The following is a 23,335-nucleotide window of genomic DNA, read 5'->3' as shown; positions in this document are numbered from 1 at the left end:
TTGTTTATCAAAATGCACCATTTAATTAATCCTGAACATCAGGTCCTGAAAGGATTGATTGAATATGACTGAAATGTACAACCAAGTGTTGAAAGAACAGAGCAACTGTACTGTTAAGGGAAAAAGTAAATCCTTTGTTGTCCTTTTCGGAAGAAGAAGTAAGTTTTCTTCTGTATTTGTAGCTACATTAGTTAATGAGCTCATGAATAAGGAGAAAAAACAACCAGCCGTACTGGACATGACAGTAACTTCTTACATTAAAAAAATGTTTAAAGTAAAGGACTGGTTATTGGAAGTTCAATCTGCTTATAGATTCCCTTTTGAGCAGAAAAAATGCTCTATGCCCTTTTTTGTGAGTGCTTAATGTGAATTGGTTGTTTATGTGATATAATGCATGTTTTACAAAAATATAATGAATTATATACAGAAAAATAAAGAGAATTTATAAGAAATTATATTCAGCCTACACGGCTGTGACAAAGCGGGCAGTAGTTATATTTGCTGATCTCCTGGCTTTGAGCACAGTGCTTGCACTCGCTGCACATCCAAAAGTGGTAGTCCTGGATGGGCAGACCTGTCACGATGCAGGTGGGTAACTTTTCTGCCACCCTAAAAGAGAAAAAGAAGGAAGTGAGTGACAATTTAATATAAATCTGAGAGTCCATTTAAGAGATTAAACATGCCTTTCTTCAAAATTGTGTGATGTATTTCAGACAAATCTACCTTGGCAATGTAAGTGTGTTTGCATTATCAAAGCATTTCCTCCATAGACATTTAATCTTACTAACTCTCTTTGCTTTCTCACCCCTCAGTTGCAGCGTCTCGCTCCAGTTTGCGGCTGTTTTTTGGTGCGTGTTTGGTAAAGATTTCCAAGGCCAGATCTTCATAGAGAAGCCGCTGCTCCTGGTCCAGACTCTCCAGAGACTCCAGCTTGATGAAGGCCTGCGAGCACGTGCCGAACGCCCTGCTGGCTGCTGAGCAGATGGCCAGAAGAGAGTAGATCTCCACTGCGGGGATGATGTCATCATACTCGCGGAGGTGCAGGGCTTCAAACACATCAGAAAATATGACTGTCACCGTAGTTATATAGGATCAGCACCTCAGGTTAACTTCGTAAACATGCTTGTCTCATGTCTGTCAAAAATGGATTTATAAATCTCTTTGTCAAGTCTTAGTGATAGGTGATTTTCAGGGTATCAGATCAAGACTACTGATTAGACTAATCATGCAAGAAAAACTATTATTAAACATTTAATACTGTGTTTCCTCGGTAAAGTATCAGGCGTTTAGGTATTTTTGTACAAAGGAATTTTATGATAATACTGAATAATTTCAGTTTAGCTGTCTTATTCACAGAATTGTAAGTATTTATTAGTAAATGCAACGTGATACTATATTGTATCTACATGTTATTATACTTGAATATTGTTATACAAAATGGAGCTGCCCAGCTGCACTTGGGTGCAAACAATATGTGATTTTGGCATACCACTAGTTAGAGACCTTATGAGAATCACTGCCTTATTACGTCACTTGGGAAATGTACAAACAAATACGTTTACCTGAGGGGATAATGACTCAGAATTTTAAAAAAAAGCAGGTGACACAATTAGATATGTCTAAAGCAATACATAAACAAGAAGTTGAAGGCAATTTCTAAAGAAATACACAAAAAGACAACCAAGGAAACATAACATATCTTAAAGGGTTATGTTGTTGTACAAACTACATTTGATGAAATGAGGTGTGGGTTTATTGTTGTGATTATAGGTGAATGAAGTTAAATATGTATGCTGTTGTATTAAAATACTAGTCAGGTGATAATGTATGGATTAAAATATTCTGAGTGATGGGGCAAGACAATATAACCGTTTGCTTCTTCCTCCTTTTTGGACAAACAACATCCATCCATCCATCCATCCATCCATCTTCTACAACTTATTCCCTTTGTGGTCGCAGGGGGCGCTGGTGCCTATCAGCTACAACCGGGGGAAGCAGGGTACACCCTGGACAAGTCGCCACCTCATCACAGGGCCAACACAGATAGACAGACAACATTCACACTCACATTCACACACTAGGGCCAATTTAGTGTTGCCAATCAACCTATCCCCAGGTGCATGTCTTTGGAAGTGGGAGGAAGCCGGAGTATCCCGAGGGAACCCACACAGAAAGATCCCGAGCCCGGGATTGAACCCAGGACTACTCAGGACCTTCGTGTTGTGAGGCAGACACACTAACCCCTTTACCACCCTGCTGCCCGACAACATGTCTCTTTTTAATTGTAAATGAAAATATTGTATTGAAGATGCTTTTTTTTGTTCAAAATGTGTAAATTTGAAATAAATTGTTGAACTAAACTGATGTCTCGTTTTTTAATTTAAGTCCACTTTTGATCAGCTGGGAGTGTTTCAGGAAGAGAACACAATTCTCCTGTGATCAGATTCAAATCCTATTCTGTCTGGTGTTGGCGGTCTACCTGTGTGCATGGCGTTCTCTGCGTAACCTTCATAAAGCTGCTTCTGAGCGAGCAGGAAGAAGTGATACGCCTCCGCTCCTCGCCACGCGTTGTCAAGAACACGATTGTCAGAGGACGTTGCGTCTTCCTCCAGCAGTCCAGCAAGTGCAAACGTTGCCTAATAACATCAAAAGTTTAAATGAAAGAAGGAACACATTTGTTTTACCATTTTATAAATAATGTTTCTAAAAAAACATAAATAAAACATATCACAAATTGCCTACCTCAGATTTCTTCCCTTTTGTTTTACTCTGCTGTGACGTCTTCTTCTGCTCATGGTGATTTTCTACAAGTCGAGCAGCCAGCACGTAAAGCTTCTTCACCCTCTGCGGCCGAGTCCTTTTTCTGGCTTCCTCGTCTGCTATCTGGAAACAGTGGCCATTAATCTCACATTCTACTCCTCACACAAACACATTTAACTACTGTCTAGGCCTACATACTGTCCAGGCTTTTTCTTTATTCATGACTAATACCCCAGTTAATGAAACATATTCGGAATGTATGAGCATTTTCTTTGTCTTAGGCGGGGAGACTTTATCACCACTTCAAAATGCTACCAAAAATAAATAAATAAATATGAGCCCCTTACTAATACATTTGGACCCCCACAATTGGGGCAGTGCTACCGTGGAACAGGGGTTAGTGCATGTGCCTCACAATACAAAGGTCCTGGGTTCGGTCCCTGGGCTATGGACTTTGCATGTTCTCTCTGTGACGGCGTGGGTTCCCTCCGGGTACTTCGGCTTCCTCCCACCTCCAAAAACATGCACCTGGGAATAGGTTGATTGGCAACAAACACTATATTGGCCCTAGTTTGTGAATGTTGTCAATCTTTGGCCCGTGATGAGGTGGAGACTTGTCCGGGGTGTACACTGACTTCCACCCAAATTTAGCTGAGATGGGCACCAGCATCCCTCACGATCCCAAAAAGGACAAGCGGTAGAAAATGGATAGATGGATTATAGAGTCTTGTGTCATTACAACTATGCACACAAGATGGCCTCGTAACTTTGCTTTTTAAAAGCACCTGAGGCCTCGTTTATAAAGATTGCTGCTGGACAAAAAATGTGTCAGCAGCGGTGAAATGTGCATACACTGCAAATAATTATTTGAGTAAAAGACTGCACTTAAAGGGGAATTGCACTTCTTTGGAATGTTGCTTATCCTTCACAATCATTATGAAAGACATGAGGAAGGAATTTTTCAAAATGCATTTTAACTGGTAAATAATGCGGCAGGCATGAACAGAACAGGCTGCCTGGTATTGGTATTAAAGCACAATTTGAAGCAACAGCCAGTTTCCTAATGTAATTAATCGGAGCTATCAACTGCACACACATTGCTCGCCATCAAATGACGAATTTGTCAAAGGGAAACATTTTCATTCGATCAACGTACAGATCATAGGGGATGCGCAAACGTCATGAAGCAACATCGTAGTAATGGGACCTGGTTTCACGCATTACATTCTAAGTAACAGCATGGTTGGGAACAGACTACAAACTGGCATTGTGCACAATATATGGCTTCTTGCTGATTACATTTATTTATGTAATTGTCCAAATGTTAATCCCTGCAATGCACATTGCGCATATGTGTCCCACAAATGTTATATCCCGTCCCAACTCGTAGTTAAAGTTAGTCACTGTTTTTTTTTTATCTGAACTCTATTTTAAGATCTTTCAAACCAACCCCTGATAAAGTCTGTGGGAAAAGTGTACCTAATGTTAAAAACCTGTGCATAAAGTATGAAATACTAAGCCACACCTTTACCCCGGCACATCACTGTTGCACTAAATTCCAACAATATTGGAATAGAGTACATTTTTACACTCCAGCAAGAAGCAGAAACTTTCGTTTTTGCTGTCTTGCTCATTATATTTGTGTTTCTGACTGTGGAATGGGAAATCTCAGGTATATGGCTAATTTAAACATGATTTGTGTATTTATAAAGGGGCGTGGACAGGGAGTGGCTGCCAACATTTGCACTCAATTCCACGTTGATTGAAATCCACAAAATAAATGTGTTTGGGTTAATGCGTGCACACACTTTACTACTTCTAAATTTGTTTGTGCGTACGTTTTCTGTATGTGATCTGATACCGTTTTTAGTAGTAAATCACCGCAAGTCTTAATACATGAGGCCCATGTTCTGCCCAAGAAGAAGACGTAGCAGGATGGATCCGTGTTGCCAATTTAGTGACTATTCAGAGAGTCTTTACATTATGTGGTCTCATTGGACACTTTTGGAGATTAAAATGAAAGCACATATTTCTTAACAACCACCTAAAAAGTTCATTTGTTTTGCGTTTTATGCAACATGGCAAATACACAAATTGGATGATGACAACCACGCCAACTCCTGTAAATGACAGTTATGTGGGAGACACTGATTTGTGACTACAAACAATCTCAGCACCTGTGGACAATAAGGCACACAAACTTAATATACTACAAAACAAATACAAAAGCATGTGTACATTTTTGGGACAAGGATATTTGTGGGTTTTTTAAATTAAAATAATATTACCATTGAGCCATTCAGTATTTAATTACACATTTATTTCAGATCACATTGGTGCAGTGTCATAGCTGCTTACCAGAATAATTGTACTAAAATCATACAGTGAGCTCTGTCTCAACATTAGACACCAGTTTAACACCAATGGGACAATTTTAATATTTATACAAAAAACGGCTCCAGCACAAACGGTAGAAAATATTTTGCGATGGATGGATGTAATAACATATATGTAATAAAACCTATACATGCAAATTATTTTATAAAAACATAAAAATGGGTAGTGGTGAAAATAACTAATAATATGAGTACCGTAATTTAGTATACCTTAAATATGAGTTTTGCAGCATCAAGAAAATGGTGAGCCTTTTGATACAATTCCACCGCCTCCAAAATGTTGTTCTTCTCAAGGAGATGTGATGCATACTTGGAAAGAAGAGGTTTTATCTCCTTCATGTTGTGTGTCCTGGCAAGTTCCACGGCTTTGTTCCACTGAGGTGAAAGAAATAGACAAAATATATACAATTTAGGTAAGAGAACTCCATTATCTGTGGTGCATGATACTGGAATGAAGATGGGGAGAACACATTTTATTTTTGTTTTATAGTAGAAATCCAAGTTATTTAATCTGAACACACATCTTTGAGTTAGTGACACGTCTTCTTTACATTTTCCTTGTGACGGCTAAGTACAAGAGCCGTACTCACACGGCCAAGCTAAATATAACTCATGTGGTGGACACAGGTGGGAGGACCGCAGGGTGCCACAGTGGCTACTGAGATGTCAAAAAACTCTCACCTGGTTCAGATGGACACACGTGTCAACAGCCGCTTTGGGCTGGTTGCATTTAAGGTAGGCATTCACAGCCTGTTCGCACATGCCCACAGTAGTAAACATCTGGCCAATCTCCTATAGCACAGTAGTGGGAAACGTCAGGAGGTAGGTACTGCAATTCCTGATACTCCACTTGCTACCAGACATTTGGAGACTTGGGTTAGGGTTAGAAGTTAGTACTCGACATTTAGCTTACTGGCAAAAGTGTGTGGTTTTCTGGGAGTGAGTTGGTCAGCTTCTCAAGGTTGTCATAGTCCTCCAACATATAATAACATTCTGCCAGCTTCTCTTGGTGGCGGCCCTGATGGTAGTATTGCACCGCATTGACCCTGCAAAGAAAAAAATGCCTTTGACAGATTGAAAAGGTAATTATTATCTTCTTGCTGTAAAAGCTACAAGATAAAACAGTCATCACTCATGTATCGCTGTTAATTGGTTCCAGGGGGTCAAACATTTTGTTTGTATGCTAAAAAACAAATCTCCAATGTGGTAAATATTACGGATTTTTAAGAAAGAACTGTATCAAAAATGTTGCCTTTACAAAAAGAACAACACTCAGTTTTGACCAGGACTCAAGAACATTTTGATGATCTTAGCTTGATTATCTTGCTAGATCAGTGTTTTTCAACCACTGTGCCGCGGCACACTAGTGTGCCGTGAGATACAGTCTGGTGTGCCGTGGGAGATTATGTTATTTCACCTAATTGGGTTAAAAATATTTTTAGCAAACCAGCAATTGCAATCCGCAAATGTGCCGTTGTTGAGTGTCTGCACTGTCAAGAGCTCGGCAGCGTAACCATGTAATACTCTTCCATATCAGTCGGTGGCAGCAGGTAGATAATTGCTTTGTAGATGTCAACATGGTTTGTCATGATCACAATATGCAGAAGACAGCGGGAGACAGTGTGAAGGAAAGGTATATAACGCTTGAACCAAAAATAAACAAAAGGCGAGTGCCGCTAACAAAAGCCATTGAAGCTTCGGGATGTCTATCCAAAATGAAACTAAAACTAAACTGGCTGCAAAGTAAACAAAAAGAGAATGCTGGACGACAGCAAAGACTTACAGCATGTGGAGCAGACAGTGTCCACAAAGAGCATCCGTACATGACATGACAATCAACAATGTCCCCACAAAGAAGGATAGTAACAACTTGCATAGTCTTGATTGCGAAAACAAAGCAGGTGTGGGGAATAGCGCTCAAGGAAGACATTGAACTGCTACAGGAAAATACCAACAAAACAGGTAAAGCCACCAAAAATAGGAGCGCAAGACAAGAACTAAAACATTACACACAGGAAAACAGCAAAAACTTCAAAATAAGTTACGGTGTGATGTGACAGGTCGTGACAGCACACTTACTTTGAGACAAGAGCTAAAGTGTTGCATGGTTATTTATGATTTGAATTCATATCAAACAATTGTGAGAACTACTTTTTATTGTCAATATCGGCTGCTGAATTTTATTTTTTTATATTTTCTGCCGGTGGTGTGCCTCGGGATTTTTTCAATGAAAAAAATGTGCCTTGGCTCAGAAAAGGTTGAAAAACACTGTGCTAGATTAAATGCGCTAAATATTAGGAAATGCAACATTTAAGCTAAAAAAAACTTGCCCTTTTAAGCCTGCAACATAACTATATAGGAAAACTGTATGTATTATTCAACACCCTGTAAGAATGTATATGCAATCAACCATTAATCCATTAAAATTGCCAATACCACTTCTGTCTGTCAGCAAAGTAGTCTCCTATTGCATTGTAGGCCTGCTCCAGTAAAGCATCATCACAGTCCCCAGAGCCAGTTTTAAGTAGCTGGAGCACCCGGAACCAGTCTCCAAGCTTCATTCGAAGACTAATGGCGAGGTCCCTAAAAAACATATGACGATTTCATTAAAATAACAAAAGCAAAATCTTGTTCAAAACAAAGTAGTTCAATATACCTGCGGTCCATGTCCAAGTACATCCGCTCGGCTTCTTCAAACATGCTAAAGTAGGCTGCCACCTCTGCCTGCTTCATGGGCTCGCTCTGCAAGTTTCCCAGACGCTTGACAAACTCTATGCCCTGGTTGTCTTTGCAGCGGACAAATGCCTGCTCAGCGGTCCTTAAATCCAGTTTTTGGAGAGCTGCCTCAGCGAGCAGTCGCCTGATGTGTTGAGAATAAACGGAGGAGTAAAACTGATATTAGCAGGGCTGAATACTGTAGTATGTTGGGAACACAACATAAAACCATGTACGTGCATTTACCAAAGTCTCGGATGGGGATTGTCCTCAATGAACTGTGAAGCGTCTGGGATTCCCACTTTTTCAATGAGAGCACGGCTATCTCTCAAGGAACGGATTTCAAAGTTGATCATGTTGTCTTTATTAGGCCTCTCTGGGTCCTGTAAAAAATGCCGTTCACAGAGCAGCACACAGTCTACATCATTAGCTCTAACCACACATATCACGGTCCAGCTTAAAAGGGGAGACATGTCAACATGGATAATTTAATAATTGTAAACCTTTCTGCTTTTTGAAATTCAAGCAGCAAAACAATACCTTCATGATTTCATCAAGCAGGACAGATCTGATTTCAAGGTCTTCAAAGTTGCATATATATCCTGATGTTTGTATGGGTTCCTATTTCCAAGACAACATTGAGCAAAGGAATTATGCTTTCACATAAACTCTCAACTACTCACAGATGAACGTGATTTTACTGCTGATGTACATTATATTAGATTTTCTACATCTGCTTTGAGATTGCAGACTTTGGTGACAGAAGCGGTAGTAAATTGATGCAGCCGACACAAAAGAAGTAAATCACTCACTTCGGGGTCTAGATTCCTGAAGACATACATCCTTGTTTTCTCCATCATGCAGAACAGATCAGGGTTGTCCTTTGCCCATTTCATGTCCCAAACATCCTTACGTTCAAGCTTTGATGAATCCCCTATAAAAGCCTGACTGCCCACGGTGTCACCTGAGGATGAATGAACTTCTATGTCCAACAAAGTCAGCACACCTGAGATGTCAATAATGGCCAGACGACTGAAAGAAATATTAAATGAAACATCCAAAAATAAATTTTGACCAAATAGGTTACAGCACTGTGGCACAGTCAATACGCAAAATAGCAACAATCCGAGCTTGCCTGGAGTTACAGTTCAAAGAGAGATGGTGGGCTCTGTTCATTGTGTATCTCTGTATGAGAACAACATTTGGCAGGCTGTATCTGTGGAGGCTACCCGATTCCCGGCCCTGAAAACACACACGAGCTACAATGTACTTATCTTCTTTAATTGCATGACTAAAAATTTCAAATTGATGTAAAAGCAAAGATGTACATACCACAACTAATGTTTTATCCGTGGCTGTAATACAACAGATAGGATCTCTTGTTGCCTTAAAAATAAAAGATAAGCAGACAACTTAAATTATTTTGATATGTTGTCTATACATAAACCTATGCAACTAATAAGTTAATCAAAAAAACATCTGTATTCAGTGTGCAAGTATTGTAAAAAGGGAGCATTAGCCCAAAGAACAAGAATTGTTGGTGAACGAGCCACAATTTCACTTACTGTGAAGGCATTTGTGAAGTCTGTTCCATTCTCATTGACTCCAGTTGGACTGCTGTCAATGTGATACACCCTAAAAAGACACAAAGTGAGAGTACATTAGAACAAATCAGACGGTTGAACTGGGGTGACTTTTTGTGCAGGTGCTATCTTAGCACTGGCAGAATAGGTGCCAGTCTGGAGCCTCAGTGGCAGTAAATGCAGATGAATGAATTTCATTCAAATTTCAGACACTGACTTTTGGTCTGTGGTTATATTGCCTGACTGTAACTTTCCATGACCAGCTTGATGTGTACTGTTAGTCTTGGCACAAGCACATTGGAGAAACTTGTTGTCATCCTGTTAAGATTCATTTCCACTATGCCCCCCCCAACAAAAAAAAAATACAAAAATAACTCACCTTTCTCTTCCCTCCTTCTTTGTTTTGGTTACTTGGTTAATCTCCAGTGCAGTTAATTTATTTGCCACTCTGTACTGCCACAAGTAGAACGCTTCTTTGGATGCAGTGATCACATGTGTTCTGGTCATGGTGACAAACAGAGGACCTAAACAATGACATAAATGGAAGATTTAATTTGGTAGGTTAGATACAGTAAATGTTCCACCTAAATAAAGCTGTGTATCTGAGCACAAAATACGGTGAAAAAAATATACCAAAACAATAAAAAGGCAAAAAAGGTGATGCCTTTATGACTTTTGACCCAATTCTCCTGGTATTTAAAAGCTGCAATACTTGGAGCATATTTTAGATGACAGTTCTGCAAAAATGTAGACTGAAATATCTTGGCTCTGCCTCCTCAGTAAACACTTGGCTCTACCACACTGAAACTGAATGCTGAATATTTGTGATATATGAAGACACCCACAGCTCGCTGTCTATAGGCTACAGAATGCTGTGAGTCAGTGGGAGTTGTTACTGCGGGCGGCAGGAGACAGAGCGTCGACCACCATTTCTCTATCCACAAGGTGTGAGTTCAAACATTGGCTTGAAGTCATTCATCAACATCTTGGTCCATTCCGTTTGTTGGATCAAAAACTAACTGATAAATAACCAATTAAAACAGTTAGTTGTAACTCACTTATGTCGATGTACTTTGAGTCCAGTGGAGTACCAATTGAGTTGCACAGAATGAGGACATACTGAAAAACATGCATGAATTGATATTCATTATTTTTTTGATCATTCTTTATTTGAACATGTATTCATTACTTAAGTATGTGTGGTTGTATTTAGCATGCCGTTACCTTTGCATGACTCCCAGACTCTAACTCAGCATTTCCCTGCAAGGAATGAGAAAAAGCAACTAAAGAATATACCATGTATGTACTGTACTTCTTTCAAAAATATACAACAGTAGTACTACAACAACAAGACTAACATAGACTTGTAAATGTGGTCATACCTGAGGCTGGGTGTCATCAGCCTTACTAGCCAAAGTACAGAAGTCCCCTGAAGTCGTAATTGACATTAAGCTCTTCACATACTTGACAAACTTTTCGTTGTTTTTGGTATCCCAGAAGATCACACAGTAATCCTGGCGCTCTGGCTTAGTGAAAGCGTACACCACTGTACTGCAACAGTATCCCCACTGGTAAGAAGCACAAAAGAGTTTGGAGTTTCTGAATCATCACTGGAAGGATGCGTAACTTGCCTTAATCTTTCCTCCTGGCTATTAGTCTGTTTTTAAACTGACTACCTTCGCCATTTACCTTGTAATCTGGTATGATTTTGGCAAAATAAATGTAGGAGTCGACAGCCAAGCTGATACGCAAACCTCCACCTTCCCAGGCAAGTCCTGTCATCTGCTTCCCAGGAACTTTCAAGGTTCTCAAGTGCTGTGTAAAAATGGTCGAATAGGATTGAATTGATACTGCAATTCTATTTTTCCACTGAGGTATTAAAACACATATCACAGGTAGAAAATGCTCTCCATTTGTGGACAATTTACATCAATTGATTCTACAAACCCCGTTTCCATATGAGTTGGGAAATTGAGTTAGATGTAAATATAAACGGAAAACAATGATTTGCAAATCATTTTCAACAAATATTCAGTTGAATATGCTACAAAGACAACATATTTGATGTTAAAACTGATAAACATTTTTTTTGGGGGAAAAATAATCATTAACTTTAGAATTTGATGCCGGCAACACGTGACAAAGAAGTTGGGAAAGGTGGCAATCAATACTGATAAAGTTGAGGAATGCTCATCAAACACTTATTTGGAACATCCCACGGGTGTGCAGGCTAATTGGGAACAGGTGGGTGCCATGATTGGGTATTAAAGCAGCTTCTATGAAATGCTAAGTAATTAACAAACAAGGAAGGGGCGAGGGTCACCAATTTCTAAGCAAATTGTCAAATTTGGAATTTAGGGATTTGACCATCTACGATCTGTAAAATCATAAAAAGGTTCAGAGAATCTGGAGAAATCATTGCACGTAAGCGATGATATTACAGACCTTTGATCCCTCAGGTGGTACTGCATCAAAAACCGACATCAGTATGTAAAAGATATCACCACATGAGCTCAGGAACACTTCATAAAACCACTGTCAGTAACTACAGTTGGTCGCTACATCTGTAAGTGCAAGTTAAAACTCTACTATGCAAAGCGAAAGCCATTTATCAACAACACACAGGAACACCTCCGGCTTTGCTGGGCCCGAGCACACCTAAGAAGGACTGATGCAAAGTGGAAAAGTGTTCTGTGGTCTGACGAGTCCACATTTTAAATTATATTTGGAAACTGTGGACGTGGTGTTCTCCGGAACAAAGAGGAAAATAAACATCCGGATTGTTATAGGCGCAAAGTTCAAAAGCCAGCATCTGTGATGGTATGGGGGTGTATTAATGCCCAAGGCATTAATACCTTACACATTTGTGAAGGCACCATTAATGCTGAAAGGTACATACATGTTTTGGAGCAACATATGTTGCCATCCAAGCAGCGTTGTAATGGACGCCCCTGCTTATTTCAGCAAAACAATGCCAAGCCAAGTGTTACAACAGTGTGGCTTTGTAGTAAAAGAGTGCGGGTACTTTCCTGGCCCGCCTGCAGTCCAGACATGTCTCCCACCAAAAATATGTGGCGCATTATGAAGCGTAAAATACAACAACAAGACCCCGGACTGTTGAACAACTTAAGCTGTACATCAAGCAATAATGGTAAAGAATTCCACTTTCAAAGCTTTAACAAATAATTTCCTCAGTACCCAAACGTTTATTGAGTGTTGTTCAAAGACTATGTGATGTAACACAGTGGTGAACATGCCCTTTCCCAAATACTTTGGCACGTGTTGCAGCCATGAAATTCTAAGTTAATTATTATATGCAAAAAAAAAAAAGTTTATGAGTTTGAACATCAAATATCTTGTCTTTGTAGTGCATTCAATTGAGTATGGGTTAAAATGGATTTGCAAATCATTGTATTCCGTTTATATTTACATCTAACACAATTTCCCAACTCATATGGAAACGGGGTTTGTAAATCCAACAGTTTGCCTCTCAAATAGTAAAGTCAGTTATGATTCACTTAATGAGATGAATGATATAAATAATAACATTTTCAATATTTTTTATAATTCTTCTTCCTTGTACTATTCAAACACTTGCAGTTTGAACAGTTTCTTAAACAAGATTATATTAGTACTATACATTGTTTGACTTATTTTCTTATTCCAGTCCATAATTGAATTCCACATACCAATATATTAAAGGTTATAACTGTTGTACCTGCATACAAATGTTTTAAGTTAGATTTGTGTGGGAGCTTGAAAGAGATCAGTATGAATATGTATACATTTTGGAGCAAAATTAGGCACTCCTCCTGACCTATGTACCAGTTTATGTGACAGTGAACAGGCCCAGTGAGCCAAAACAAAACGACAATAGAAAAGCTATCCTGTGTTGTATTGCATTGGCATTACATTAGTTCGTTGACCCAAACATATGCAATCGAAAACATCACCCTCACCTCTCCAAATGGTGTGTAGAACTGCACCACATTGATTTCTACATCTGAATTTGATGGTCTGAGGGAACCAGCCACCGCAATCACACTACCACAATGGTTCCACTGAATACTGACGACATTCATTGAGGTGTCAATGCATACTGGGTCTGCGGATGAAATGCAACATAGCTCAGTGCTTTCGGTAAACATGTCGGAAGTTTGAGGGTAAACGGGGGAATAAAAATTCTGCCTTACTTTCATCGGTCTCGTAACGCATAATTTGACATCTTCCATTTTGAAAACAAATAGCAAGACACGGGCAGTCAGGTTCTATGTAACCGCCTGTTCCTGCATACCAGTGAATACCAGCAATCCTGACAGCTCCAGTCAAATTAGTTAGGCAGCTGATGGTCAGTTTCATCTGTAACAGAATGCAGAATGCACATAACAAACAAATTGAGACAAAACACTTTTGGATATTGTAACTGTTTTTGAAGTGATCACCTGCACTGTTCAAGTGCCATGAAGTAAAGGCACAGAACCTGTTCAGTGGTACAACACCCTTTAAACTGCATATGTGTGTAAACGGTTTCTTTGTGTGGTGTTATGTATGCAACATTAAGCCTTTTCTGTAAATTCAATACAGTACCATAAACTGTATAGAATAGAATAGAAAGTACTTTATACATACCTGGGGGAAATTCAGCACCAAAGTTCGCTCACAATAGACAATAATAATAAATATAATATAATATAATATTATATATATATATATATACATATATATATATATATATATACATATATATATATATGAATATATATATATATACACATATATATATAATACATATAATATATGAATAATATAATTATATTATACATATATTCTACATTTAAGTGCAGTCAAGAAGGAACATATGCATTATACAGTCTGATGGCTGTCTGTATGAAGGACCTACTGTGTCGTTCCGTGTTGCATTTTGGGAGTCTGAGCCTTTCATTGAACGTCCTCATTCTCGCCGACGTATTATGTTTAGAATGAGGTAGAAAGGCTCAAATGTTCTAGCATTGTGCCGGGAAACAGACATTATATTGTATTATTAATATTTTATGATTAGTATCAAGACTAAGTTGAGTTATATTTATTATAGTTGACTATTTTTGTAATCTTATGATTGGAGCATCCATCAATCAGACTGCAGTGCAATATGTTCGTCTCTTCCTCTTGTGTCAACTTGTGAGCTGGAATCACAAGACCACGTGAAAAAACTGTCTCCACCACAAAGATGTGCAGCTGCACTGCATTCCATCTACTGGATGCAGTAAAAACATTTGAGAGTCAGTCTGTTGCCATAAAGACACTAAGAAAACCAAGGTGTAAAACATGTTTTACCTTGATTCATCTTTTTTAACCAAGTCTAGAATATACAAATACTCACTATGAAATTGCCATGATTATCAAAGATTTGCACTTCCCCATTGGCCATGCCAAAGAGCAGGATTTTGCTGTCTGGAGACCATGCCACATGAGCCAGCTGATTTCCCTTCAGCTCCTTTCCCCAAATCCGGTTACCTCAAAGAAAAAAAACAACCCTTTATCCAAACTTATATCCACTCACACAAGTGTGTGAACAGAGCAGTTCTTCTCAAGGAATAAGATTGGATTTTGTACTAAGCTAAATGGGAAAATGTTATAATCCTGACTAAGTATATTTCAGTTATTAAATTAATTACCATCGACAGATCCAACAATGACTGCACCATCTTCATACACAATGCATATCTTTTGGCCGTCAGCATTCCAACTCATGCTCCTCACAACAGACTTGTTCCTGTTGTTTATCATCTCCTCGTACCACGTACCTTCAAAAAAGGAGGACAACATTTACTGAAGCAACACTTAATACAAGATGGTAATCAGATAATAGTCAGAGGCTGCAAACACCTTTGTGGAGCATCCATACAATGATGAGTCCGTTCTGGTCGCTGCTTGTCAGTTTTTCATATTGTTCGTTCCATGTAACCACTTGTACTGCACCTGGAAGTGTAGCAATGTTTACATGGTGTCTTATTCTTGTTTGCTGGTGCTTGATTTTTCTTTAAAGGGAAATTGCATTTTTTGAGAATTTTGTCTATAATTCACAATCCTTATGAAAGACAATAGCACTTTTGTCTTTTTGTTTAATGCATCCTAACTTGTTAATACAAGTCCCCTTACAAAGGAGCCAATGTTAGCCATGACGTCATTAATAATAATAATAATGGATTAGATTTATATAGCGCGTTTCTATCAACACTCAAAGTGCTCACAGAGAAGTGAGAACCTACATTCACTCCAAATTTACACTACGGTGGTGGTAATCTCCATTTGTAGCCACAGCTGGGGTAGACTGATTGAAGCGTGACTGCCAATTTGCGCCTATGGCCCCTCCGACCACCACCTATCATTCATTCACTAGTGTGTGTGGCACTGGGGGAAAGAGTAAAGTGTCTTGCCCACGGACACAACGGCAGTGATTTTGATTGCAAAAAGCGGGGAGCGAACCTGAAACACTCAAGATTCTGGCACGGCTGCTGTAACCACTTCATCACGCCATCCCACAATGGTGCCATCAATGCTTCTATTGCATTTATTCCGACAATAAAACACAATAAATAACCACCCATAAAGCGCCAACAATCCTCCATTAACATTTTGTGACCTAAATATTAACTAGGCAACTGAATCATGCTGCTGTATTTACATAATCAGCTGATGAGCCGCTTTCTTGGCTCTGAGCTTGTGAAAGTTTATTTTAGATGATCGATAATGCCTCTCACCCTGATAGTAAAATGATGTTGACATCGACTGAGAAGTTGGTAAACGCTGATAGCCAACTTAGACCTGGAAATGGCAAGAAATACATTGGTTTGCACCAACCCTTTTTCTTAACCCTTTGCAAGGATTAGGAGTTGTTCATTATCTAAACAGGAATATATATTCACATCCCAGGGAGAGCAGACATTGTTTACTAAGTGATATTTAAATATGTTTGTTTGCTCTCATGATGTCTGCATGAGTTGTACTGTGTTGTAGTAGAAGGAAAAAGTGAATGTTGTGATGCATCTATGAAATAAATTTGCTGCCGTGTGCTTAAAATGAGCAAAACACATAAATATAAATTGTTATTTTGAATGTTCCTATTACTACATAACAAATATACTTAGAGTGTGTGTAAGAAACATTGATGGAAGTGTTTTGGATGTTTTGAAGCGCTTAAGGCAGAATAGAGCAACTCCCATAGGCTCCTTTGTAAGCAGACTTTTTGCTGGCATTTAATTACTAATTAGAAAGCTTGTCTTACATAAGGATTGTGAATGAGAGTCAAAAAAAGCAGCTCCCATTTACAGTAAGTGAACAATACATGTCACTAACTGTTGTAGTAGGTAACTCACCACTGTGTCCCCCCAGTGTCTGGTTAATTGACAAATTACTGGGTACAGCACCTTTAAGTTTGGCTTCATCTGTTGAGAAAGCACAGTAAAAGACAGCCGACTCTTAGCAAAGTGAAATTTAAAACAAGTCTGTCTAAACAGTAGCTTTGAGGTAATACAGCTTGTGAGTAGGTGTAACAACAGCCTTTTTACTGTTTCTTTATTGTTCCTCCAGTTTGGAGTGGACATGGTGGTACCAGTTCAGTTCTACTTAAAGGGTCTGATACACAAGTACCAGGAAAGCGGCAAAATCCTTTTGGGTTCGAGTTTTAAAAGATTTCTTACAAACTGTGTGAACTATTGTTTTGGAAATGCTCAATCACAAGGATCTTACATAACAGTTTCAAATAATCCTAAACACTTTTTAGAAATCGATGTATTCCACGCAAATGAGAAGTAAACTGAACAAAGTAACTTTGCTGTCAGGCTTAAGAAAGAGGTATACAATACATTTACTTTGTATTTGATTAAGTGAAATAAGATTTTCATTTGAAGTACTTGTTTATATGTTTTCCTGTACTGGAGGGATTTTAGCCCTCTCCTCTTTACAGAAACTTTTCAATTGTCCAAGTTTCAGCTCCTGCTAAATATTTTAATGGGATTAAGGTCTAAAGATTGGACTCTTAATCGGTTTCTTCTTGAACTACTTCTTTGATGCCTTGACCACATGTTTTGAGTCATTGTCATGTTGGAATACCAACTAACCAATAACCCAGTTCAGGTCTGACTTCGGTCAGCATATTTTCATCAAAGACTCAGGATATTTTCATCCAAGACTCTACATGCTAACATAAAGGCTGTCACAGGACTCATTTGTGGCTGATATTCTGTCTTTCTCTCTTAAATAAACAATTCAAAAAGACTGTTCATGTAATTGGAAGCGGGTAAACTTACAAATGAACTATACTTATTGAGTTACAAGAGCAAGCAATGTCACGTCCTGTGACGACAGACTAAAAGAAATCTCTGTACTGCTTTGGACTCTTTTGGCACTTGTCCAGGACCCACATCTCAACCATAATTAAAAATCTGTTTGTTGACATCACGGTCTTGAATTTTATCAGGCAAGATAGGGAAAAGGATCGCATTGTATAGCAATGAATGAAAAATGTGATTGTGGCTGGGATCCACCTCATATGCACGTCGTTTGCCAGGGCAGCTGACAAGAGAAAACAATTGTATTGCTTAAATAGAGCAACAGGCGGACAACTTGATGCAATCAAAGTAGGGGGATGTGGAGGTCAGCAACATAGAGATACAGTCTGCATTCCAATGTCTAGCAGGAATAACAACACACTGGTGTTCTTCATAAAGTTGCCTTAAAAATAAAAAACAAGGTGGCATTGCCGGAGCAGCAAAGTAAGCTGAAAGGAATATTAAGCGAGACGTTACATTCATTGAACGGGAAAATAATACTATATTACTTAAATTATAGCCTGCTGAAATAACAAAATGTGCAAAAGGGGCAGAAAAACATTCTACAATAATACATCTATTTTATGTCACTAAATTACTTATATTTAATTAGTATCCCCACTTAATCTAAGTTATATATTTTTATCTATTATTAACAATTGATCGCAATTTTTATTTTTAACATTACTTTTTTTCCTCTAACTTAAAATATTAGTAGAGTGGAAAAACAAGTTGCCTCTATATTGAAGCTATTATCATATACAGTATATCTGATTTATGGCACTGAAAGACTTACAAAGTTTGCGAGTAAATAGATTTGATCAAAATAGTATCAATCCCACGGAGAGTCCCGAGTCATTTTAAGAGATAATGAGCTAGCTCATCACATTATTTGTGATGTAGAGGTAGGAACCATTGATCCCTTACCACCAACAACAATGCAAATCATGCAGACTTTTTGAGAGCCAATAACAATTATTTTGTGAAAAATTATGATATTTTTGATCCTGAATATAAGGAGGATGAGGTAAAAGTTTTAGAAGCTATGTTTAATAAATCCAGCTTTAGTGAAACACTAAGCATCATGTAGCAGTATTGCTAAACTAAACAAGAAATACAAACTACAAACATAATAAAACAATCTCTTAATGTACAATGTCCGTTCTTACTTTGATGACGACTTTAAATGAAGAATTAATCATGAAAAGTCTCCCTGCAGACACTGTCTTCAGTTGTGTGTGTTTGTCTCCATCACTGGGTATAAATTGAATGTCACAGATGAACAAATTCTGAATTTATGGCTAAATCCTCCTAATATTCAGATGAGAGGCATGATCTATAATCAAGAATAACTTTAAAAAGCCGAGATGCGATGATGCAGGAGCAGCAGGACATCATGGCCAGCTCACAGTAAAGCAGCAGAGGGCTACTTAGCTCATTCTACCGCAAAAAAATAGTTAGTCTGTGTTAGCGTTAATAATAGCAACATTGCTAATATTTGGTTAATATTCAATCAATCAATCAATCAATGTTTATTTATATAGCCCTAAATCACCAGTGTCTCAAAGGGCTGCACAAACCACAACGATATTTGTATAACGTATTGTTGGTGGGTTTTGGATGGTTATTTAGTGGGCTTTGTGGGCAGAATAGAGAGCACTCATTGACTCCATTGTTTGCAGACTTTTTATGTATTTATATATTTACGACTTAGAATTCATAAAACAAGAAAAACAGCATGTCTTATGTAGGGATTATGAATGATAGCTCTCTGTTTTTTGTTTTTTTTTGCATATTTCCAGTACGACTGATCTGATACTATGGTCAGATTGCAGAATTGTTCCACCAGTGATGTCAATCTACGTAAATTACAGAAGACATTGGGAGTGGAATATTCAAAATGGCTGACGGACTTGTGACCTTTTGTGGTGCTTAGACAGAAATTTCACATACTTTGCGTTTTGTAAATACAGTTGGATGTGGTTTAATGGATACAATTAAAACACATTTCAGCATATAAAGTCAACTTGTTTTTCCACTCTACTGGTACACTGCACAAGATATACAGTACACTGCCATTTTGTTAAATCATATAAACATAACCGCATGATGTTCCTTATTGTAACTTGTTTAAACATGTCTAAACAAATAAACCATGCCATAACATTAGGGGTGCGGGAATAAATCGATTCGAATTTGAATCGCGATTCTCACGTAGTGCGATTTAGAATCGATTCTCTTTTTTTTTTAAACTTCTTTTTTTTTTAATCAATCCAACAAAACAATACACAGCAACACCATAACAATGCAATCCAATTCCAAAACCAAACCTGACCCAGCAACACTCAGGACTGCAATAAACAGAGCAATTGAGAGAAGACAAAAACACGACACAGAACAAACCAAAAGTAGTAAAACAAAAATGAATAGTATCAACAACAGTATCAATATTAGTTATACTTTCAGCATAGCAGTGATTAAAAAATCCTTGATTGACACTATCATTAGAGATTTATAAAAACAAAATATAAAAACAGTGTCACAGTGGCTTACACTTGCATCGCATCTCATAAGCTTGACAACACAGTGTCCAATATTTTCACAAAGATAACATAAGTCATATTTTTGGTTTGTTTAATAGTTAAAACAAATTTACTTTATTGCAATCAGTCGATAAAACATTGTCCTTTACAATTATAAAAGCTTTTTACAAAAATCTACTACTCTGCTTGCATGTCAGCAGACTGGGGTGGATCCTGCTGAAATCCTACGTATTGAATGAATAGAGAATCCTTTTAAAACGGGAAAAAAAACGTTTTTGTATCGAGAATCGTGTTGAATTGATAAAAAATCAATTTTGAATCAAATCGTGACCCCAACAATCGATATTGAAACGAATCGTGGGACACCCAAAGATTCGCAGCCCTACATAACATACTATATACCCAGTCAAGCAGCATAGAGGGTCTAATTATGGTTGTGGTCTCCCCACTGTGAACGTACCTGTCTGAATTTCAAGTTTTAGCACTTTTAGAAGACCATCATCCCCTCCATAGGCAATAAGGCCTTGGTCTTTGTTCCAGGAGATACATTTTAAGGGAGTACTGTTGGGGCTGGCCATCTAAAAGACAGAGAAAACGCATTAGTTCCTGAAATAGTCAATGTAAGATGTAATTCAGTAAAGTACTCACCTTTTTGCTGAGGTAGATAAACATGGCGTCCTTAAGACATAAATGACATGAAATAAGAGGCAGAGTGGGGTAAACACACAGTAAACAGTATGTAACAAATTGTGAAAATGGTTAGCTTTGGGAGCACTGGCGCAAAGTAACCAGTCATTTCGTCATTTATTAGGAAACATGAATGTGGAGGCTGCAGAACATATAAGAGTACGTTTATAAAGAAGGATAGTCAAAAATTACTGATTCATTTATCTCACTTCGCGCAACCACATTTAATGCTTGTAACTGTTTAGCCAATATATAGCTAGCTTAGCTAAGCTCGCGCAAAGCAACAGGTTGCGAACAAAAACCGCGTTTTCCGTCGCAAAAACACAAATACAACCAGCTTTTCCGAATTTATTTATGACGTTATTGCTAACGTCTTAGGGGGGGAAACTCAACTGTTTCGAAGCGTTTCGTCCGAGATGTAGCATGGAGGATGTAGCTTCCCTGCTGTCGCCCGTGACAACTGTACACTGTGGGGTGTCGTCGGGAGTTGTAGTCCTAAAGAAGTTGCTAGTACTTGTAGTTTGAACTGTATCAGCCCATTAAACACACTTGTTTTAAATGCCTACTGAAACCCACTACAACCCACCACGCAGTCTGATAGTTTATATATCAATGATGAAATATTAACATTGCAACACATGCCAATACGGCCTTTTTAGTTTACTAAATTGCAATTTTAAATTTCCCGGGAGTTTCGTCTTGAAAACGTCGTGTAATGATGACGTGTACGAAAGACGTCACAGGTTTTTAGGAAGTATGAGCGCTACGCACACACACAGCTAAAAGTCGCCTTCTTTAACGGCATAATTACACAGTATTTTGGAGATTTGTGTTGCTGATTCTTTTGCAATTTTTCAATTAATATTGGAGAAGTCAAAGTAGCAAGATGGAGTTGGGAAGCTTTAGCCTTTAGCCACACAAACACACAGTGATTCCTTGTTTAAAATTCCTGGAGGTGAAAATTTACTATGGATCAGAGCGCGGTCAAGCGAACATGATACACGACGGAATGTCAGCCAGCAGGTTTCGGTGAGAAAATTGTGGTTAAAAAGTCGCTTCTTACCGGAGAAAAGCTCAGCTTGCCCCGTCCATAGCTGCCGTCGACTCCCCTGAGACACTGCGCGTCAAGACACCCGTGGACGTACACCTCCGACTATCAGGTACTATTTAACTCACTGAAACACTAGCAACACAATAGAAAGAGAAGGGATTTCCCAGATTTATACTACTAAATGTGTCTAAAAACATCGGAATCAGTCCAAATGCAATCGCCTTTTTTTTCACTTTTTTTTTTTCTTTTTCTAGTCCGTCGCTATAAATATCCTCAAACACGAATCTTTCATCCTCGCTCAAATTAATGGGGAAATTGTCCTTTTCTCGGTCCTAATAGCACTTTTTGTTGGAGGCTCCCATTAAAAACAATGTGAGGATGTGAGGAGCCCCCACACTTGCGACTTAAATAAGAAATAAGAAAATCTCATTTCAGTAGGCCTTTAATGTAGCGGTTTTCTTTTTCTTTTTTTTTAAAGCAAAAGGTTATACAGTAAGGACAACGCTGTGCGGTATTGTTGGTCATTTGTATGAACATGTTTTTTTTCTATTAACATCGGGCTTTTTTTGCTCAATTTTCTTTCTTTTTTTGTTTTAAAGGGGTCATATCTTAAATTGTTTTTACATTTAAAAATACTTCCTTGTGGTCTACATAACATGAGATGGTTGTTCTTTGGTCAAAATTCTGCAAAGATTATATTTTCCTGACCATTTCTTCAGGATCGATGCAGTGTTGTACAAACCCCGTTTCCATATGAGTTGGGAAATTGTGTTTGGTGTAGATATAAACGGAATACATCCATCCATCCATCTTCTTCCGCTTATCCAAGGTGGAGTGGCGGGGGCAGCAGCCTAAGCAGGGAAGCCCAGACTTCCCTAACCCCAGCCACTTCGTCCAGCTCCTCCCGGGGGATCCCGAAGCGTTCCCAGGCCAGCCGGGAGACATAGTCTTCCCAACGTGTCTTGGGTCTTCCCCGTGGCCTCCTACCGGTCGGACATGCCCTAAACACCTCCCTAGGGAGATGCTCGGGTGGCATCCTGACCAGATGCCCGAACCACCTCATCTGGCTCCTCTCGATGTGGAAGAGCATCGGCTTTACTTTGAGCTCCTCCCGGATGACAGAGCTTCTCACCCTATCTCTAAGGGAGAACCCCGCCACCAGGCGGAGGAAACTAATTTCGGCCGCTTGTACCCGTGATCTTGTCCTTTCGGTCATGACCCAAAGCTCATGACCATAGGTGAGGATGGGAACGTGGATCGACCGGTAAAT

The 23,335-nt window shown here is 38.7% G+C and overlaps 1 protein-coding gene across 1 annotated transcript; it reads right to left on the bottom strand.

Annotated features, from left to right (window-relative positions):
• LOC133550229 (WD repeat-containing protein 35-like) lies at positions 1-21,534 on the bottom strand. Its single transcript, XM_061896387.1, has 29 exons — positions 21,408-21,534; positions 20,976-21,005; positions 20,788-20,905; positions 16,831-16,899; positions 15,341-15,433; positions 15,130-15,258; positions 14,835-14,968; positions 13,648-13,813; positions 13,414-13,559; positions 11,144-11,269; positions 10,837-11,022; positions 10,679-10,714; positions 10,513-10,573; positions 9,834-9,978; positions 9,437-9,506; positions 9,204-9,257; positions 9,007-9,113; positions 8,684-8,903; positions 8,412-8,492; positions 8,118-8,254; positions 7,813-8,016; positions 7,593-7,739; positions 6,070-6,202; positions 5,838-5,948; positions 5,367-5,531; positions 2,743-2,883; positions 2,480-2,636; positions 806-1,046; positions 1-609 (listed from the first exon to the last, which is right to left on the bottom strand). The coding sequence occupies exons 2-29, from the start codon at positions 20,997-20,999 to the stop codon at positions 459-461; spliced, it is 3,552 nt and encodes a 1,183-aa protein (XP_061752371.1). The 5' UTR covers positions 21,000-21,005; positions 21,408-21,534; the 3' UTR covers positions 1-458.
• Between the last annotated feature and the right edge of the window lie 1,801 nt (positions 21,535-23,335).

Source organism: Nerophis ophidion, linkage group LG03 (assembly GCF_033978795.1).
Source record: "Nerophis ophidion isolate RoL-2023_Sa linkage group LG03, RoL_Noph_v1.0, whole genome shotgun sequence".
Classification (NCBI taxonomy): domain Eukaryota; kingdom Metazoa; phylum Chordata; class Actinopteri; order Syngnathiformes; family Syngnathidae; genus Nerophis; species Nerophis ophidion.
The sequence above is the reverse complement of the archived record's forward strand: the minus strand, read 5'-3'. Positions and strand labels throughout refer to the sequence as shown.